General features: G+C 43.1%; 1 protein-coding gene across 1 annotated transcript in view; it reads left to right on the top strand.

The window, feature by feature from the left end:
• The window catches only part of LOC120434383, a 47,532-nt gene that overhangs the window by 22,051 nt on the left and 6,975 nt on the right, over positions 1-18,506 (top strand). Inside the window, exons 40-70 of the mRNA XM_039602412.1 lie at positions 261-338; positions 2,358-2,729; positions 3,078-3,431; positions 3,582-3,917; positions 3,992-4,123; positions 4,232-4,384; positions 4,668-4,784; positions 4,879-5,052; positions 5,232-5,436; positions 5,758-5,912; positions 6,004-6,116; positions 6,222-6,303; positions 6,483-6,620; positions 6,967-7,129; positions 7,271-7,386; positions 7,602-7,748; positions 8,238-8,351; positions 8,496-8,612; positions 8,701-8,859; positions 9,129-9,290; positions 9,801-9,963; positions 10,049-10,236; positions 10,326-10,418; positions 10,517-10,721; positions 11,099-11,286; positions 13,156-13,194; positions 13,712-13,809; positions 14,099-14,283; positions 16,973-17,172; positions 17,245-17,413; positions 17,493-17,602. Coding sequence (XP_039458346.1) covers positions 261-338; positions 2,358-2,729; positions 3,078-3,431; positions 3,582-3,917; positions 3,992-4,123; positions 4,232-4,384; positions 4,668-4,784; positions 4,879-5,052; positions 5,232-5,436; positions 5,758-5,912; positions 6,004-6,116; positions 6,222-6,303; positions 6,483-6,620; positions 6,967-7,129; positions 7,271-7,386; positions 7,602-7,748; positions 8,238-8,351; positions 8,496-8,612; positions 8,701-8,859; positions 9,129-9,290; positions 9,801-9,963; positions 10,049-10,236; positions 10,326-10,418; positions 10,517-10,721; positions 11,099-11,286; positions 13,156-13,194; positions 13,712-13,809; positions 14,099-14,283; positions 16,973-17,172; positions 17,245-17,413; positions 17,493-17,602 — 5,025 coding nt within the window. The remainder of the gene's footprint in view (positions 1-260; positions 339-2,357; positions 2,730-3,077; positions 3,432-3,581; positions 3,918-3,991; positions 4,124-4,231; positions 4,385-4,667; positions 4,785-4,878; positions 5,053-5,231; positions 5,437-5,757; positions 5,913-6,003; positions 6,117-6,221; positions 6,304-6,482; positions 6,621-6,966; positions 7,130-7,270; positions 7,387-7,601; positions 7,749-8,237; positions 8,352-8,495; positions 8,613-8,700; positions 8,860-9,128; positions 9,291-9,800; positions 9,964-10,048; positions 10,237-10,325; positions 10,419-10,516; positions 10,722-11,098; positions 11,287-13,155; positions 13,195-13,711; positions 13,810-14,098; positions 14,284-16,972; positions 17,173-17,244; positions 17,414-17,492; positions 17,603-18,506) is intronic.

The following is an 18,506-nucleotide window of genomic DNA, read 5'->3' as shown; positions in this document are numbered from 1 at the left end:
TTAATCAAATGTCAAATATTATTTCATACAAGGCAAAAGTTTATTCTGTTACGACTAAGAGCACTCAGTGATCATTAGTGTCTTAAAAAAACACAGAAATACTGTTCAACAGTAAACATATGTGTTCCATATAAAGGGCTCAGATTATTATGTTATGGCACCGCAATATTTTTATGTGGCTGGTCTAAAGTTCAGTGATTCCTCCTCCTCCTCCTTCAAACAAAAAACAAACTTTGCCAACGGGGGTTTTGTTTTCACAGATGAACTGCACAGGGGACGTCACCACAGACCGGCTCTCCGCTCACTGCTATGGAAATGTGGCAGACAGCCCCGTGGAGGTACGAGCCTTTCGCTCCTATAGACCACACAACAGGCTCTGCTATGGCCTGTCGCTCGCTCACTTTAGGCTTAGTGCTCACGCTAAAGCCTGTTACAGTTCCAGTGGACGAAAGGAACTTAGAGCTAACCTCACTCATTCTTCTGTGCTCTTACTTACATATTTGGGGGTTCCCACCACACCTAGTGTTAGGTTCCTCCTCCGGCCTGGCCCTGAGAGGTGGGTCCTGGGGATGGGGATAGTGGTCAGTCCGTGGAGAGCAGATTGGAATGTGGGACTGAGGTTGGAGAGACCTGGGCAGTATCGCTGGCATGGGCTTCTTGAGTATGGAACCCACAGTGTTACTCAAAAGGCTACAGTGACAGGGCGGATGAGCCTGGAAAGGTGGTGCCACATCTTGGGAGATGTTCGTGTAGTATGGGACTCTCTGAGATCCAGTCTGGTCGTGTCCCTTCGATGCACGGGGGTGGGGCGGCTGGTCTGGAGGCAGGTTAAAAGTATAGAGGGGGGTGGATCACATAAAGCCTCTTTAACTGTGCATGCACAGGGAGGAAAAGATGGACTCAGAGGATCTCTGAGCCTTCAAAACCAGCAGGACTTCCTCCAAGGCCTCTTGTCTGTATTCCTAAAGAACCATAAAGCTGAGCTGGGATGGAGACTCCAGCACCAATGGGCCCACCTTGGAACAATCATCCCAAACAGATTTGACTGTCATGGCTCAGGTGAGCTTCTTGATACCTCCCTTGCTGGAAATGCTCGAATCTCTGTCAACACCCGCTCTGCACAGATGAGGATCACTGCTGCCTGGGAGCCCTTCAGCTCTTTCAGAGCTGTACTTCAGCAAAACCTGCTAGCTACTGCTCGTGTACCACAGGAGCTCACTGTTAGCATGTTGACCTCAGCAAGGCAAGCCCAGTTTGAGGTGGAAAGTGACGTGTGCTCCATGCTTCTCCTGACCAGTCAACACAGAGGGGGAACGAGCAGGAGGAGAGGGTGGATGCTTTTTGCCAGACAGCGATGTGTCTTACTAAAGGTTAGAGAGGAAACAAGGAGCAGTTGAAGGAAACTTGTTTCCCACCTGAAGGAAAGCAAAAGAAACGTCTTCACTTTGGAGATGACTCTTTGTTTTCCACTGCAGTGTGAGCTGCATTGAAAACACCAACACTGAATAAAAAAAGCTCAGTGGCTTCAATGAATGGTAACTTTCTAAGGACTGGTCACTCACAGGGCAGCATAAACCTTTAGCTGTGAAATCAGTTAAATCTATCCCCATAACATGTGTTGCAGGTATTTATAGTCCTCTTGGGATCTATTTTGATCCACTTTGATCAATTTAACCTTTCCTCTAATGCTACCATCAACTGAAAAATAAAATGTAAAATTAGAGAAAAAGTGTATCCATGGGTACAATCTTAGAGCAGCATATCCTGTGTATCCATTTAAAATACTGAAATTTCTATAGAATATAGTAAATTTAAAAAAGACTTTTCTGTCATTTAATTTTGTAACCATTACCTAATTACATTTGGTGTGCCATGAATGGCCACAGTGAAGGCCTTATCAGTAATGATGAGGCTGTAAAACTCATGAAAATACAGTTAAAAGTCTGAATATCTGCCTTCCTTCACATTTTCCAAAGCTGTCCAGTGTGGTGGGATTGGAGTATTTGCCAGGCCGATTCTGGCCCCTCCGTCTTATGTTTGACACCCGTGGTCTAATCCTCTAGATAAGACGTCCGCACTTCTTATTAAACTCTGAGAGGCTTGCTGTACTTACACTGGGCTAATGAAATCCAGCAGATATCTGCCTTTTAGCTGAAATATTAAACCACCTAATCAAAACTGTGATGCAGTGAAGTATTTGCTCTTCTCAATTCTTTGTCCATTTGAATATATTTAGGCTTGTTGTACTGAGATTTTAGGACTTTACATACACCTCCTTGTATAATTCACAGTTTTTTGTGATTATATATTTGAACTGAAGGATTTCTATAAATAATCTTTTATTCCCTCCTCTGTAGGCTCTCCTGCCTCCACAGACGTCATTCAACGTCTCCATCACTCGGTCTGGCTGTTCCACAGATCTCAGCACTGTCCTGCAGGCTGAAGGAGCACAGAAAGGCAGTCTAAACCTGTCTCTAACTTGTGATCCTCAGCTTAGTCTCCGGGCATCTGTACAGCACTCTATTGAGCCAATAAAGAAGCTGCAGTTTCCTACCCACGGAGAGCTATTCCTAAACGTCTCAACTGCCCTTCTGCCTGGTGTGGAGGTCGGCCTGGAGGTCGGACGTTGTTTTTTTAGGGGTAACGTAGGGAAAGTCAAGGCTTCACAGACAGAGACTGAGCAGACTTCTTACACTGTTAATGTGAGCAGCTTCTGTCCTCCTCTGCAGGTGAGTAAATCTGTCAGTTGTGTTTAATACTGCTTGTTAAAACCTAAACTAATATGTTGAAGTTGTTGAATCTCGCTGTCACCTTTAACTGTGGTGATACATACATGTTTCTTTCATCGCAGTTAGAAGAACTGGAATTTCCTCTGTAACTCACTCATGTTTATGTTAACATAGTCTCCTTTGAAATACAGTTTCCAGCCCACTAGAAGATCAAACTTCACTTGTTATAGAAGCAGAGCGGAACAACTCCACTGACACAGCTACAAGCTTGTAAAGCTATAAAAACATTTTGATGGGTATTCGTCTCTCAGAAGTAATGATTATGCTCCACCTGTGTTTGTGCCTTAGGAAATGAAACTGCCTGCGTCCCTGGCTCTGCAGGGCCTACTCAAGGTTATTCCTTGCCAGCTGACTCTGTCCGCCTCTGTGAGGGCAGATGATCAGAACCTCTCTCTAGACATGAGCCAGTCCTGCAGGAGTCCAAACCTCTCTGGGGCCCTGACTCACTCCTTCCTCTGGCTGAGTGGTCAGGGTGTACCACAGATCATTTCTATAGATGCTAGTGCTCCTGAAGGCCCTGAACAGCCTGGAAATCTATTCATCAAAGTTGGGACGTGTCACTTTAGAGCCACTCGAGTTATGGAAACCAAAGGACGAAAAGAGTGGCTGCTGGCTCTGGAGTCTATGTGCCCTCTGTTACAGGTTGGATCTTTTGAATGATTAGTAAATCATTTTTGGATTTTGAAAGCTGCATGAATCCCTGTTTTCAGTTTTTCTATCAATACAGTCAAAGACATATTAGAGAAATAAGGAATTTGACTGTTGCTCACAATGATTTTTTATTCATTAAAGGCTAATATAAATGGCTCAGTGCAGCAGGATACTCGGGGTATCTGGACAGTCATGCTGGGCACTGATATGGAGGGCAGAAGGGCTTTTCTGAGGCTTAATGTAAGGGCCTGGCCAGAGCTCAGTGTGGATGGTGAACTCAGCCATGACCTTCCTGCCCTCAGAGATCTGCCTAAAAACAGCAGACTGAGGCTAAGCAGCAGGTCAGGAAAACTACGATTTGACGCCGAAGCCCTCGTTCAGATGGAGGAGTGTGCCGTCACAGCCAGTGGAGCTGTGATGTCCCAGCTGGGCCTGCAGGGGTCGCTGATGTATCACAACAACTGTACAATGATTCAGGTACATACTTAATGATGCACATAGAAAAGTATTGCTCATCAGATCTTTAATCACTTCCTGTTTGTTTTTTCTAGGAGTTGGGCAGTCCAGACAGGATGCAGGCCTCTGGGTCCCTGGTTGTGTCCTCAACCTTTGCTGAATCCCAGGTCTCAATGGCGATCGACAACGCCAGGTTGCAAACTTTAGTGTTGATCAATAAAACCAAGGTGTGGGAATATGTCAGAGAAATTCAGAAAGTCCTGTCAGAATTGCGTTTCATTTTATTGTGATTCATGAGACATAAAGATGTCTGATTACTTTTTCTTGTGTTGAAGGACGAAAATGAAGCGACTCTTAATCTAAACCACTCTGTGCCCCTGTTGAAGAAGCTGGGTCTCCCGCTAAACGCTGCAGTGACAATGAATTCTGGGAGTCATAGGAATGGTTCACACTTTTACAGATTCAACAGCAGTGCAGGAAATCAAATGGTGGGTGCAGGTGAAGTCAAGGACAGCCATAGTGGCTCAAAGCTGCCAAAGACCCAACATATAGATTAATATACCTTTACTTGAAACATAAATAATATAAAACATATATGTAGACAAAAACAACAGATTAAAGAAAATCAGAGAGCTCAGATGTTTATCTGTGTGTGAGAACGGTCTGGTGGTGCTCAGGTGTTAGTGGAAGACAAACGATGAATTAAAATGTGTGGATTTTTTTTGAATTTCTATCAAAAGTGTTGCTGTTCACGTTCTGAATTCTCTACAGGTAAGTCATGCTGTGTCTGTGGCAAAGACGTCCGACACAGTGAGAGTAAACAGTCATTTTAGACACACAGTGAATTGTCTGAAGAAGCTGGGAGTCCCTGCCAACAACAGCATCCAGGTAGGAAACTAAAAAGGATACATGACCGTATCTCACGGCACCTGATTTAACCGAGATCAGCGTGCACTAAACCCTGGATGGTGACTGTGTCCAGGTGGAGTTTGGTTCTGCTGAGGGGAAAGGCTTGAGCTTACAGTCCCAGTTTGGTGGTCAGCTGGCGGGACTGAGGCTTAAGATGAAAAATGTTCCCATGACCAAAGAAATAAGAGGAACCATGTGGCACAGCTGGTCATGGCTACACGACAGAGGCCTGCCATCTAATATAGAGGTACCTACCTAATGGCTCTACATACAGACACAATATTAACCTACTTCTATGAATAAAAAAACACATTTATTTTTATGTTTCTGATGAGCTGAGGTCTGCCTGTCTCAAAACATTCTATTAATTCATGAGATTAATGACAAAAACAAGTTGCTTTCTTCGTTTACTTTCTTTGCCACTAGGGTCTTTGCTCCATCCAAGGAACCTTTTCTCAGCATCAGTCCAGGGCTCAGCTCACTGTGGAGGGACACAAGCTGCTCACATCTGGCTTGAATTTCAGTGGCACCAATGGACATTTGTCTGTTCTCCTCTCCTACTCTCCTCCAGCTTTCAATCAAACAAGAACTCAATGCAATCTGGACGCCGTCCTCACTGCTCAGTTCAAAGGTCAGACAAAAAATTGGGTTTAACGTTGTTCTTTTACTTTAGTTATCTATTTTATTTTAGTCTTCATCCCAGTTTCATAATTTCATGCACTTTTTGTTTCGTATTTTCTCCGTTTGGCTGCTGACCGCTTTTGTCTTAAATCCTATCCATGAAGTGCAATACTGCACCGTGACCAGCAGATGTCAATCTTTTACTTTATAAATTGTTTTATGGTCATACCTCTTCTCCTGCAGAAGCAAAAAGATGCTTTGGCTAAATGTTATTCTCATGAAGGTGTGATGACTCTACCCTGAGGCAGTGATGCTCTGATACCCTCCGCAGGCCCTCTGAGGAGCTCCTTATTAGACATTCGAAGCCAGGATTGGAGGGTCAGAGCGGTTGGGGATGTTGGTGGTTGGGGCTCACATGGAGGGACTAAGGAGGCCAGAATCACACTGAAACAGACAGTACAGGGACAAGCCACTCCTGCTTTTCAGGTAAGGTCAGCACGCATCTTTAATCCCAACATCTTCGTTCTTCTGTGCTCGCAGTCTACTCTCATATCGTTATCACTGAATGTTGTTGCAGGTGGAGGCCTGGGGAAGACTTACTGAGTCACAACTGAAGTGCTCCATGGCTGTAAACCCTGAACTCAGCACCTCACTTGCACTCATTGTCCAGGGACACCATGTCCCTCATAGGTACTGTTAATACACATCAGTCACTCACTAATTAAAAAAAATATTGTAAGTTGTCTTTGTGCACATTGTTCACACACTGAAAGTGATAGATGCCCTTTTGTTTAGCAAGGACCTGATGGTGAAGGTGGTCCAGAATGTCCCCACAATGCTGGTCTACCTGCCTTCTCAACTCAATGTCCGAACTCAGGTGAGTTTTTCAGTTCTCAGAGGAGCTCCTTTTGCATTTAACTGGAGCTCAAATAGACACACACTCTGCAAAACACAATCTGTGCATCATTTTTAATTTGACAGAGGATTTGGACAGTGAACTGCTTTTATTCGGCTGTCCTTTTAATGCAGCACCTTCTTCTCTCTTTCTGCCTCCAGTTGAACCACTCTCAGTCCACTTTGGTGGGTTTGGTGGAGGTGATGTCAGGCAGGAGGAAGCTGTGGGCTGTTGGAGAGCTGGCAGCGATAGAGAGCGGATACAGGCAACTTCTAGAGGTCAAAAACTCGTACCCACAGGTATTTCTGAGCTCAAATGTCTCTTCACTATGAATACAGTGTATGCACAAGTTTACTTAAGAGTTTTATCAAGTCACAGGTCACAGACACTTTTCACTGGCAGTGGTGGATGGTTGTTCTAGAAGGTTATCATATATTTGCGTCCTATTGTTTATAGATAAAAATAATAATAATAATGCAATGCCCTCTACTTTATCCACAGATGCATTTCACCTGATTTTGGGAACCATTAAAAAATAAAACTAATGAAAAAATTGACTTTCTGGGTCAAAATCTGAATGTTGTTTCAGTCCACACCCTCAACATGAACATGTATCCACATCTTAAATGTGTTTTTATTGTGTAGTTGAAGCCACTCCCCAGGACTGCTGCAGTGAGGACAGTGTATGAGACTCAGAAATGGAGCTACCAAGTTCAGCAAGCTGCTGTGTGGGGCAGCCAGGAGTTCAGCTTGTCTGGCCTGTACTCTGCTCCACCAGCACTGGAGATGGGAAACCAGACAATCAAGGGTAAAATTTAGTTTTTCAGCAACACTTGATATTCGTTGTTTTATCTGCAAAGGCCATGTTAGAACTTAAAGAGAAAAAAGTAAAAGATAAATCATGAAGCTAACTTAAGATGCTGAGTCTTTCTCTCGTCCCTGATGTTAGTTCAGATCACCTGCATCCCCCGTTTGACTAGTTTGGATGTGACGCTGGAGCGTTCGCTACATGCAGGACTGGATAGTGTTTTGCTGGACTGGATGAGGCATGGACAACTGGAGCAGGTCAGACTGTACAAGCTGTGTCATGACCCTAAAAATGAAATTAAAACAGCGTTGATTTCTCTCTGCTATCATATTTCCTCCCTCTTTAAACTCTAAAACTGTAACATAACTAAAAGGAAATGTGTATGAAATGTATATGGTTATGATAGTAAAACACAGATCATTCAGGCATTAATAAACTGGATTTCTTTTCTGCATTATGGGGTTGTCTAAAGGTCAGAGTTCTTAGCTCGTGGAGTCGCTCGGAGGACATAAATACAACCAAACTGGAGCTGAAACAACCATTCACCTCTGCGCTCAGACACCTGTCGCTGCACACACTGACGCAAAGCTCGCATAGAGACCGACGCAGCAGCCGCCAGGTACAACAGGAGCTTCACACAGTTGTCTTAGATTTCGTCTGCAAGATTGATTTCAATTCAATTTATTTTTATTTAAATAGCGCTGAATAACATTAACAGTCACCTCAGGGCGCTTTATATTTTAAGGTAAAGACCCCACAATAATAGACCGAAAACCCCATCATACAACCCCGTATGAGGAAATAATTGGCAACAGTGGGAAGAAAAAACTCCTTTTTAACGGGAAAAAAACTCCAGTAGAACCAGGGTGAAGGAGGGGCAGCGATCTGCTGCAACCAGTTAGGGGTAAGGGGAGAAAGACAGGACAGAAAACAAACTGTGGAAGAGAGCCAGAGGTCAATAAAATGACGTATAAACACATAGACAGAATTGCAGTTACCCCTTCAGACTACAGCTTTTTACCTAAAGTACTAATAAATGCCAATAAATGTATAAAAACTGTAACAATGATAGGGGTATAATGTTTGTGTGTGGGTTATCTGTATACAGGCCCATTTGTCATGGGATGGTGCGGTCCCTGTCAACGTTTCTCTCAGCCTGAACAAACAGTGGCAGACCAATTCCAGCAGGGGGCAGGCGTGCGCTCTGTTTACAGCCCAACAGGTTGGTAAATACTCAGCAAACCTCTCATGAGTCATCAGTCATGTGTGGAGAATAGTCAGGAAGTTTGTGGAGCATCAAGTTACTTAATGTGTGTGTGTGTGTGTGTGTGTGTGTGTGTGTGTGTGTGTGTGTGTGCGCGCACAGATGGCTGTGTCTTCTGTTAAAGGATGTGTCTCAATGGCACACGAGGGGAACTCATTTTTCCAAAATGTAGAATTAAGATGGGACAACAGGAGCCTGAAGCAAGGCATAAAGTACCAGGTAGTCAGTTTTATGCACTGAAAGACGTTGACCTTATACGATAAAAGATAAATAAGAACATCTGTTTACGTTTTCTTGATGTTTCCAGAAAGCTCACCGGGGAATGCACAGCCTTCAGGTTAATGTTGGCCTGGACAGAGTCTCTCCAGCTCCCTGTCCCTCACACACACTACTGGCCAAAGTTCAAACCAACCTCAGGGACCGCTTAGAGCACACTGTGCTGCTGGGCCTCTGTCCTCTACAGCCTGTGAGTCCACACATCAGTTCTCACTGCTTTCTTTCTGTGCTCTTCATATTTGAAGACATTATGAATGGTTAAGAATAAGACTTGATGCGGTGATACTGCCCTACCTCATCACTTCTTGTGTTAAACTGGCCGTCTTTGGTCTCGTCGGGTCAAACAGTTTTGTGTTGAACATTATATATATTCTTTCTTTCCCTTGAATGACCTGCAGAGTTTTTCACTTACCTCATCTCCTTTCTTGAGCTCTCGTTAATTGCCTCTTTGCCTCTCAGACTCTGTCGTGGTCAGGATCCCACAGAGTGAACTCAGGCGAGGAGCTGTTTTACACCCAGTCCCAGCTGGCTGTGACAGGGCGACCGTACCACTGCAGCTTCACCCTCGCCCTTACCAACTCCTCCACTCTTCACGGGACCAACATGTCTCTGTTCTCTGAGGTAAACAACTACAAGGACTTGTTGTGAATTTATAAGTTGTTCAAGTATTTTTAATTTCAACAAAGTTGGAAATTAAAAATACTTTTCTAAATTTGTTGCTGAATATGTGACACAATTCACCTGCAGGACCTTTACAGCCCACTATTGATATTTAATATTGTGAGAAATGGGCTTTTGTGCATATTTCTATGAGAAGATTCATGTTACTCTCATGTGTAAATAGCAACACTGTCAGCCACTGGCAACAGGGCAAGTAGCTACACACACCCATACCGACTTCACTAAGTAAAATGTTGTATTACGACTGCTAAATTTGTACAAAAAAAGGAAAAAACTGACAGCATGTGTTTATTCTGTGGCGTTTGGAATCACTTCCTGCAGTCACTGCTGGTTCCTAATAAGGACTCCAGGAAAGGATTGAAACTTAGTGGGATATCCGACTAGCCTTCTTTTTGTAAGTCGGGGTCCTACTAATTCTAAACATGCCTCTATTTGTTTCACGCTTTACAGTCTAGGATGGGTAATTGTAGTGTGGAAGTGAGGGGCAGTGCCCTGTCTCAAGTCAAAGGGTCAGGTCTCCAGGTACAGGCCACACTGGACGGCAGAGAGAAGATCTGGCTGAACGGTACAGTCGAGGGACGATGCCTGCAGACTACAGCGGGTCATATGAATGGTAAATGCAGAAGAACCTTAGCCATGCATTAATGCCAAAATATATCAAACTTAGAAATAAAATGAAATTGTCTCTTGCTGTGCAGGTCTAGGCCTCAGTGAGGATCTCACCGTAGCAGGATGTGTGGGTGTAAACCACAGCTTGACGCTGGATGTGCAGAAAAGAAGCGGCAGCGGCACATCTGAAACTCTGGGCAGAGTGTTTCTGGGAACAGCCAATCAGACACTAATGCTGAGAGCAAGTGGCTGTTTGGAGAGTCTGACTGCAGCAGAGGTGTCGCTAATGACATGAACACATCCCAGTGTTTGCTTTCATGTGAATGGCCTTTTTTTTTAAAGTGGTTGTTTTCATTCGTTTCACAGCAACGGGCGGAGTATTTGAGCTCTCAGATACAGATTAAACTTACGGAGAGAATCAAGGCATTGCAGCGTCTCCTCATAGACTTTAGAAGACAGGTAACCACATACACACACACTGGAATTCTTAATGTAATAACAGGAGCTTTCTTGGATTTAACTGCTGTGCTGTTTCTGTTAATCCCCCACCACTCCAGTCCAGAGACAGTCAGCTGCTGCAGGAGCTGAGCGCTCTGCCTCTCCATGTTTCACAGCAAGCAGAGGCTCTGCTGGGGAAGAAAGAAAGAGGCGTGCTGGCTCTGTGGCAGAGGAGCCCGCTGCGTCACTTCTTGACCGATAGCCTGCCACGCTTTCTGAATCTGCTGCAGCACGCCTCGCTGCTGGGACAGCAGGAACTTAGGAGTGAGTGCGGAAAGACAGAAAGCTTACCAGAGCTTCAGGAATGATGCATTCCAGTTGTGCGCACATGATTAATTTAGTTCTGGTGAATAAAGACATGGGCTTTAGTTTTTGAGCGATTGCTGTGCCGTCACCAATTGAATTTCCTTAAGGAACTCCAAACATAAACTAATCTTCTCTCCCTTAACTTATTTACCGGAAGCATGAAAAGCATCTCTTCTGTCTCTCAAGGCATTATTTAGCAAATTTCTCTTCTTGCGTCATCATCGATGATCACATCTCTTTTTGTGGTCCCTCGCGGTTTCCTGTGAGGTGTTCTGAAGTATGTATACTCATGTGAAACTGTGAAACGTGTACCTCCATCCCTCGTTCTGCCTCAGGGCCGCTTGCCACTCTGGCGGGTGTGTACCAGGATGTGAAGGGCCAGAGGCTGGAGGCGATGTGGAGGGAGGCTGTTCTGCAGTGGAATGACAAGCTGGTGGAGGTCCTTCCTGCTCTGCTGGAGAACCCTCAGCTCAGACTGCTGTCAGAGGCCGGTGTCACCGCGCTCAGCATCGCCCTGGATGTGGTGAGAAACTGCACTCTGGTGCCTTTTTAAATGTGCTCGATGAGGTTTTGACTGGGTTAGACAAACTAAAAACTTTATCAAGGTTGTTGATAAGTGTCTGCCTTCAAATTAGATCATACAGTTAGTTCCATAAGTTTTTGGACAGTGACAAATTAAGTGTCCACAACTGTAGTTTTTGCTTCTGTGCACCACGACAGTGGGTTTTAAACCAAATGACTGAAGTGCAGACTTTAAGTTTTTAAGGGGTTTAACAAAAGCATTCACTGTATAGGAGTTACAGCTATTTTTATACTACAGTATTTCATTTTCAGAAGTTCCAAATTAATTGGACAAAACTAATATGATTTAAAGTATAAAGATAGTTTTTAATACTTGGATATTCATCCTTCATACTACCTGAGGTCTACAGCCCATGGACATCATCAAATGTTGTGTTTCCTCCCAAAATGCTCTGTCGGGCCTTTGCTGCAGTTGCCGCTTGTTTGTTGGTCTCTGTGCATTCAGTTTGTATTTAAGAACTGAACAGCAAACATTAAAGCCTTGAGGTAAATTGCCTGATTTGGCCACTGAAGAATATCTGAGCAGAGAGTGTAGCCCTGCACTATTCATCATTCACTCAGCCAGCTTCTTCCATCAGCAGTCACCTCATCAATAAACACCAGCGATCCACATCCACTGGCTGCGGCGGTGTTTTGCTATCCATATGCTTCACATCATGAACCGTTTCTCTCCTTCTCCAGACTTTACTCTTCACATCATTCTGGTACAAATTAAGCTTGCTTTCAACTGTCAATTTTCTTTTATTTTTCCCATAAGTGTGCCGGCTCACTTAGACATTTTATGGCCGAAAACCCAAAGTCTGATCTGGCCTTCTAGTTCTTGAGTTTGTGGTGGGTGGTGTAACCCCTCTGTATGATTCATGTGTCAGGTGTCTCTTGTTTTAAGGCTTTGACAATGATACATCGGCCTCCTCCAGAGTCTTCTTGAATTGCTGTGATGGTTTTCCCGAGCCAAAAAAAGAATTCTGCAATCATCCACTTTAGTTGTCGTCTGTGGTCTCTCAGGCCGTTTGGTGTCCAGTGCATTCCTTCTTTTAAAAAATGGACCAGATTTCATATTTAGCTACTCTCAAAGTCTGTTTTCTCTCTGACAGGTTGATTTTGGGTTTTCGGTCTAATGATGGCCTGAACTATATCACTTTGAGCCTAATATTGAGAGTTCCAGTAAAACGATACCAAATGCAAGTTCAACACTTGGATTCTTCAACCATCCATCTTCTTCCACTTATCCAATTCAGAATCATGGCAGGGCTAGAGTCCCAGCTGTCACAGGGTGAGATGTGAAGTACACAGTGGACATGCTGCATGTCTGTTATAGGGCTCGTACAGAGAGAAAGACAGCCATTAATGCTTACAGACAGTTTAGAATCACCGATTAACCTGGCATGTGGAGAAAAACCACACAAGCATACGGAGATCATGCAAACTCCAAAAAAAGGCCCCAGCCAGTCAGTGGATTTGAACCCAGAAGCCTCTTGCTGTGAGGTAACAGTACTAACCAGTGCACCGCTGTGTCACCCTCACTTGGTATCAGCTCCAGATACCTTATCTACTTTGTTTGTCATGGGATCATAAGGCCTCACCTGGCCATGAAACCGCCTGCCTGTCAAATGCCCGATTGGATTTGAGCCTTGAAATATTGGGGATAATGTATGAAACATGATGCAATTCCTAAACACTTAATGCAGCACTTTTGCTAAACGCCCGGGATTAAATGTCTGAGTGAAAGTCTGCACTTCAATGACATCTTGATTGTTCCGTTTAAAATACACTTACATACAACTCTGACTAAATACTTGTCATTGTGCAGAAACTTGGACCTAATGTCACATGGTCAAGCAAAAATATGGTGAGAAATTTGTTAAATGCAAATATATATATATATACATATATAATATGTTATAAAACAGCAAAGTCATTTATATTGGCAAAGTGAGATACGAAAAACATCTGCATGCAGTAAAGCGTAGTGTCCAGTCTGCTGGGATTCTTCTTCCCTCGCTCCCGTGTGGAAAGGACAGCTTGTAGTGATGAGTTGTTTATGCTTTAGGCTGGCCCATATCACATTTTTATCCTGCTACATAATGTTTATTTGATTTATGCTTATTTCTTATAATGTTTTCACATCATAATAAAAGAGAAAGGGCATACTTTCGTGATTAATTATTAGTATGAAACATAGCAGCTGTATATGTAAAACATAGAGCGGGATAGATTGTTTTGATGTACGACAGTTGCTCAAATGTCACGATCTCTTACACCCACTCTTCCTCCTGTGCCTTTCACATTGTTCCCATCCATTGTTTGTTTCAACCTTTGCTAAAAGACCTATTTGAACCCGATAAATGTGTCGATGTGTCAATCAGGCAGGCCAGCATACCTACCACTGGATTGAGACCAGGCTGGCGATGGCTCTGTCTGGAGTCAGAAAACGGCTTGCGTCAGTCTACAAATTCTTCCCCAGGTACTGCACATATCAGAGTGAAGACAGCTATATCACCGTTTTGTTTTTTGTGTTTTTTGAAATGGTCAGTTTATTTGGGTTCACTGCAGGTCCAAACTACATGTTGAATTATAGTCACCGAAGTGCTCTCTAAGCTATGTGCACCTAGATGTTCGTACCTAAAGCTGGACCTGTTTTAACTTAAGCAATAACTCGATCAAGAAGTTTAAAGATCGAGTTTTGATCCAGAGTACAACTGATGGATTAAAATGATTCCAGTTAGATTTGTTTCCTTTGTTTTTCCTTTCAGCGAATGTTCAGTGATTGTGTCGGTGCCGCTGCCACAGCTGCCCCGGTCAAGGACGGCCAAAGCCGGGCTGATGGAGATCCTCCTCGAGGAGTGGATCCTGAGACCTCTGCTGACCCTCGCCTCTGTCAGACCCACTGCCGAACTCTACCGCCTCAAGAGGAAGATCATGGACAGCCCCTTCACACGTAAGCCACCGTTTGATTTACTCAGTTTTACACGTTCATGACAGTGCTGTTGATCAATTTTACTGAGACCGTATTGACACAAAGTGTCGAGGTGTCATAAACGCTGATGTTTATTACGGGTGTACAAGTCGTGCTGTTCTGTTTTTTTTCTTTTTTTCTTGGATCTTTTGTGATCTCCTGGATGTTTTTCTGTGCTCAGACGACTTTTGGAAGGCACACTACTTATGGAAAAGTTCACTGGGTTTTTAATCTTCTCCATTTGTACTTCATGAGTCCCAGAACCTCAAAAAGAACTTGTCACTGTTCCCAGGCTGGTGTATTTCAACTGTACTCTTCTTCTGTCTTTTCTCAGATCTCGTTTTAAATGTTTTATGTGAGGATTTAACTGACAGGTCTGGCAGAGCAAGCCTCAGTATCTGCACGGAAACCAGCTGTAGCAGTACCAGCCTGGTAATTGTTGCATTTAGGACCTCAGGAGGTGCTTTGTAGGCACGCTCAGTTGGTATTCGATAACCTCTTCACTTCAGTCCATATAAATATTATTTAAAAGTCAGTAAAGTGTCATATGCTGCAGGGTGAGAACTAATATCCAGGACAGACTGAATGGAAAAAGTGAGCATTTATTTTGATTGATGAAGTCCAAAAGAATACAAAAATCCAGAGGCAAAAGGGAAACACAATCCAGAGCTGTCAGAGAACGCACTGGGAGACTAAGCAGATGCTCAAAAACTGCAGAGAAAGGCAGAGCTGGAGTACTCATACATGAGGTAAACAAGGGGGGGTGGACAGACGAGGGTAACGAGATACAGCTGAAACCAATAAGGACACAAATGACTAACAAAATAAAACAGGAAGTAACTAACAAGTGCAGAGGTTAGACACATTGATACGCGCAGCATCTTTACACACAGTGGAAGAGCAGGATAAACTAATAAAGAGGGAATCAAATTGTAAACAATAAAAAACAAAGAAAATTGAATAATCAACAAAAATCTAAAGATTAAAGAACTAAAACCTCTGTGTCAGCACGCAGGACCATGACTGTTAGCTTTGTTTTGGATTATCTTAGATTATTAGATTAAACATCAAAGAGGGGTTTTTTTTTTTTTTTTTTTTGCTCATATTTAATCCATCATTCAAAACATTTTAGGTCATGGCTGGAACACATCTGCAGTAAATGAGTACTGGAGGCACTTGTCTAAAAAAATACCGACTTATATGTTGTAAACATGTAGTAATGAACATGGAGTAGCTAAATACGGAGTTAGACCAGCTATGAGTGGAGGCGTAGCTAAAAAGGGCACTGCATGTCAACATGAAATATTTATTATTATTCCAGCTTCAGATTCCTTCCCTTTGGCTTATTTTCCATGACGAACGTAACAAATAACATATTTCTGATGACTTCACACGACTGTTAGTGTGTACATGTGTGCCTTCAGGTGTGTTTTGTCTTTTTGCGCTTGTTTTTCCCCACACAAAGTTCCAGCATTGTCACGTTTATACAGCTGTCTGTTCCCACATTCGCCCTCAGTCTTATGGGAACCACATCTTCTCAAATATTTCTCATCTCATTTTAGATCCAGTAGCAACCTGCGTGTTGCCACGTAAAAGTTCAACGCACTGTTAACAACACTTAAATCACGATTAATGTAAAAAGAAAATCAAAAACAGAATAAAAATATATAAACATATAAATAAGAAAAGGATGTCAGTAGAAGGCCTAATTGAAAGAAATGTTTTGAACTGTTAATCAGTTAAACTGAGCTGGAGCCTCGGTGCCGCATGAAAGGCTCTGACCCCCCGTCGTCTTCAGTCTTGTATGAGACAACTAGTATATTAGTGAAAACAGCGAGCAGCACTGTGTTTAACACGAAGCTGAGATAAGTAATCTGGAGTGTGTCCATTTAGCTTCGTATGCAAGTGTGAGAATTGTAAAAGAAATTCTAAACTCCGCTGGCAGCCAATGAAAACAGAAAAAAGTAGGGGTGATGTGAGCTCGCTTGTTAGAGTGCGTTAGGAGTCTGGCTGCAGCGTTGTGTTTTCATTTTTTCCAAGCTTTACAAAAATCCAGGCGCAATGATACAAACGCATGAGCAATTTTCTCTAGCTTAGAAATGTTCCCTGAATGAAAGAAACGGGAGCATGAGATAGATTTTATATGTGAGTCAAGTTCACAAAAAATAAGACAAAATAATACAAAAAGACACACATTAGGTGTGACTGGCTCACAGGCCAGAGCAAGGTCGGAACAGCTGGAAGAAACACACATGCAACACGTCAAATGTGCTCCTACGTTTTTCAATGGGACTGATGTGACATCCGTTCAGTTTTTTACTAATTTCAGAGAAGTAAGCATCGGTAGTGATCAGAAACTTTGCTGCAAGATAAAAACGTTCTATTTGTGGTTTGGGTTGTTTTTTGTAACCAAGAACAAATTGGATTTTTATGCATAAATTGGTTCTAACAGAGGTAAATAACAAACATTAACCACACACGTTGTCTGTATAGCTTAGTATTGGGTTAAATTATATATCTGTTAAGTGCTTTTTACATAAAATGATTTAGATTTTTGATTTAATAACCATGTAAAACAGTGAGTCCGCCAGACCTGCCGACATTGCACGAGTAACACCACATGAGGGTTCAATGAATTCTCTCAGTTTTTCCCTTCTTATCTCACCAAAAGACCAAGCTCTGTTGGTGGCAGATCAGTTCGTAGTGACATTTGACGGTCACTTGTATGAGCTGCCAGGTTCGTGTCCACTACTCCTGGCCCGAGACGTCGGCCGCGACCCGTCGTTCACGCTGCTGCTCGGCACAGACACGCAGAACCTCCTCCTGATACAAATGACTAACCACACCGTCAACGTTCAGCGCAACGGGCAGGTATGTGTTACTCTCGACGACTAAAGAGTGTTCAGGCCATGAGGAATAAGACGGTAAATGCTTGTGTCACAGGTGAGGACCGACTGCAGCGGCGCCGTCAGCCACACGTTTCTCACTGATGATGGAGTGACAGTCAGGAAAGCATCAAACGCGGTGCAAGTGTCCAGTCAGAGCGGGATGTTTGTGTCATGTGACCTGTCGCTCGAACTGTGCAGCTTCACTCTGGATGGATGGTTACATGGTGGGAAAGAGTCAGTATGGCCTGTTATAAATATCTGTCTTCATATTCTCACACATATACACCTTTCTTGCCTGCACAGGTGTGTCCACCGGTCTGTTTGGGACCAACGATAACGACGCAGGAAATGATTTTCCTATGTTTGACGGATCTCAGGCTAAAAACTTGGAGGATTTTCTCTACACCTGGCAGGTAGGATCAGTGAGATTAATCAACACATGACATCGGTCCAGTTCTCAAAAAGATGTGCAATATGAAATAAAGCGGATTTCAAGGATTTGTAAATCATTTAAACTCTACATTTGATCGAAAATACAACAAAAAGGCTTTAAAGTGAAAAAGGACTGGGTAAGGACTGAATAATCGAGGAATGTTCTCAGGATTAAAATAATCATGAACGGTCATGGTCTTCAGGCCCTCGAGTGAATTCATTAAAAAATATAAACCATTCCGTAGCACATGTTAAAGCTCTGACATTGAAAGAAAAAGCAGACAGAAACAAGATGCAGAAACTTCACTGGGCATAGCAATATTCTGGGCTTGGGTCCATTTATGTACTAAGATCAGTGGAAAGCTGTTTGCTGGTATGACCGATAAAAATCAATTTTTTGGCAGGGGCAAATAGAAAGGGACAAAGAAAGGCTTGTTAGCAGTACACGCTTAAAACTCCAGCATCCATTATAGCATAGGTTTGCAATTGCATGAAGTGGAATGTGTTCCTCGGTCATCTGTTGATGTCATCACCCTGTTATTGATGAAAGATATAAAAATAAATAAATAAAATCTTCTTTCAGCTCTAAGGTTTTACATAAAAACGATTTGCTCCTCAGCAAGTCTTAAAATTATTAAGTGTGACTTCAGAGGAACAACAACTCTCACATCACTGTGGAGGAATTTTGGCGCTGTCGTCTTTACAACACTGCTTCAGCTCATTGGGCGTTTGCTTATGCACGGCTCTCTGAAGGGCCCGCCACATCATTTCTGTCAGATTGAGATCTGGACTTTGAGTGCGCCATGGCAACACGTCGAATGATATATTTTTCAGCCGTTCCATCAGCTGTTCCATGACCCAGTTGTGGCCAAACTTTAGATGTCA

This window comes from Oreochromis aureus, linkage group 18 (assembly GCF_013358895.1).
Source record: "Oreochromis aureus strain Israel breed Guangdong linkage group 18, ZZ_aureus, whole genome shotgun sequence".
Taxonomy (NCBI): Eukaryota; Metazoa; Chordata; class Actinopteri; order Cichliformes; family Cichlidae; genus Oreochromis; species Oreochromis aureus.
Note: the sequence above shows the minus strand (reverse complement) of the source record. Positions and strands in the feature narration are given on the sequence as shown.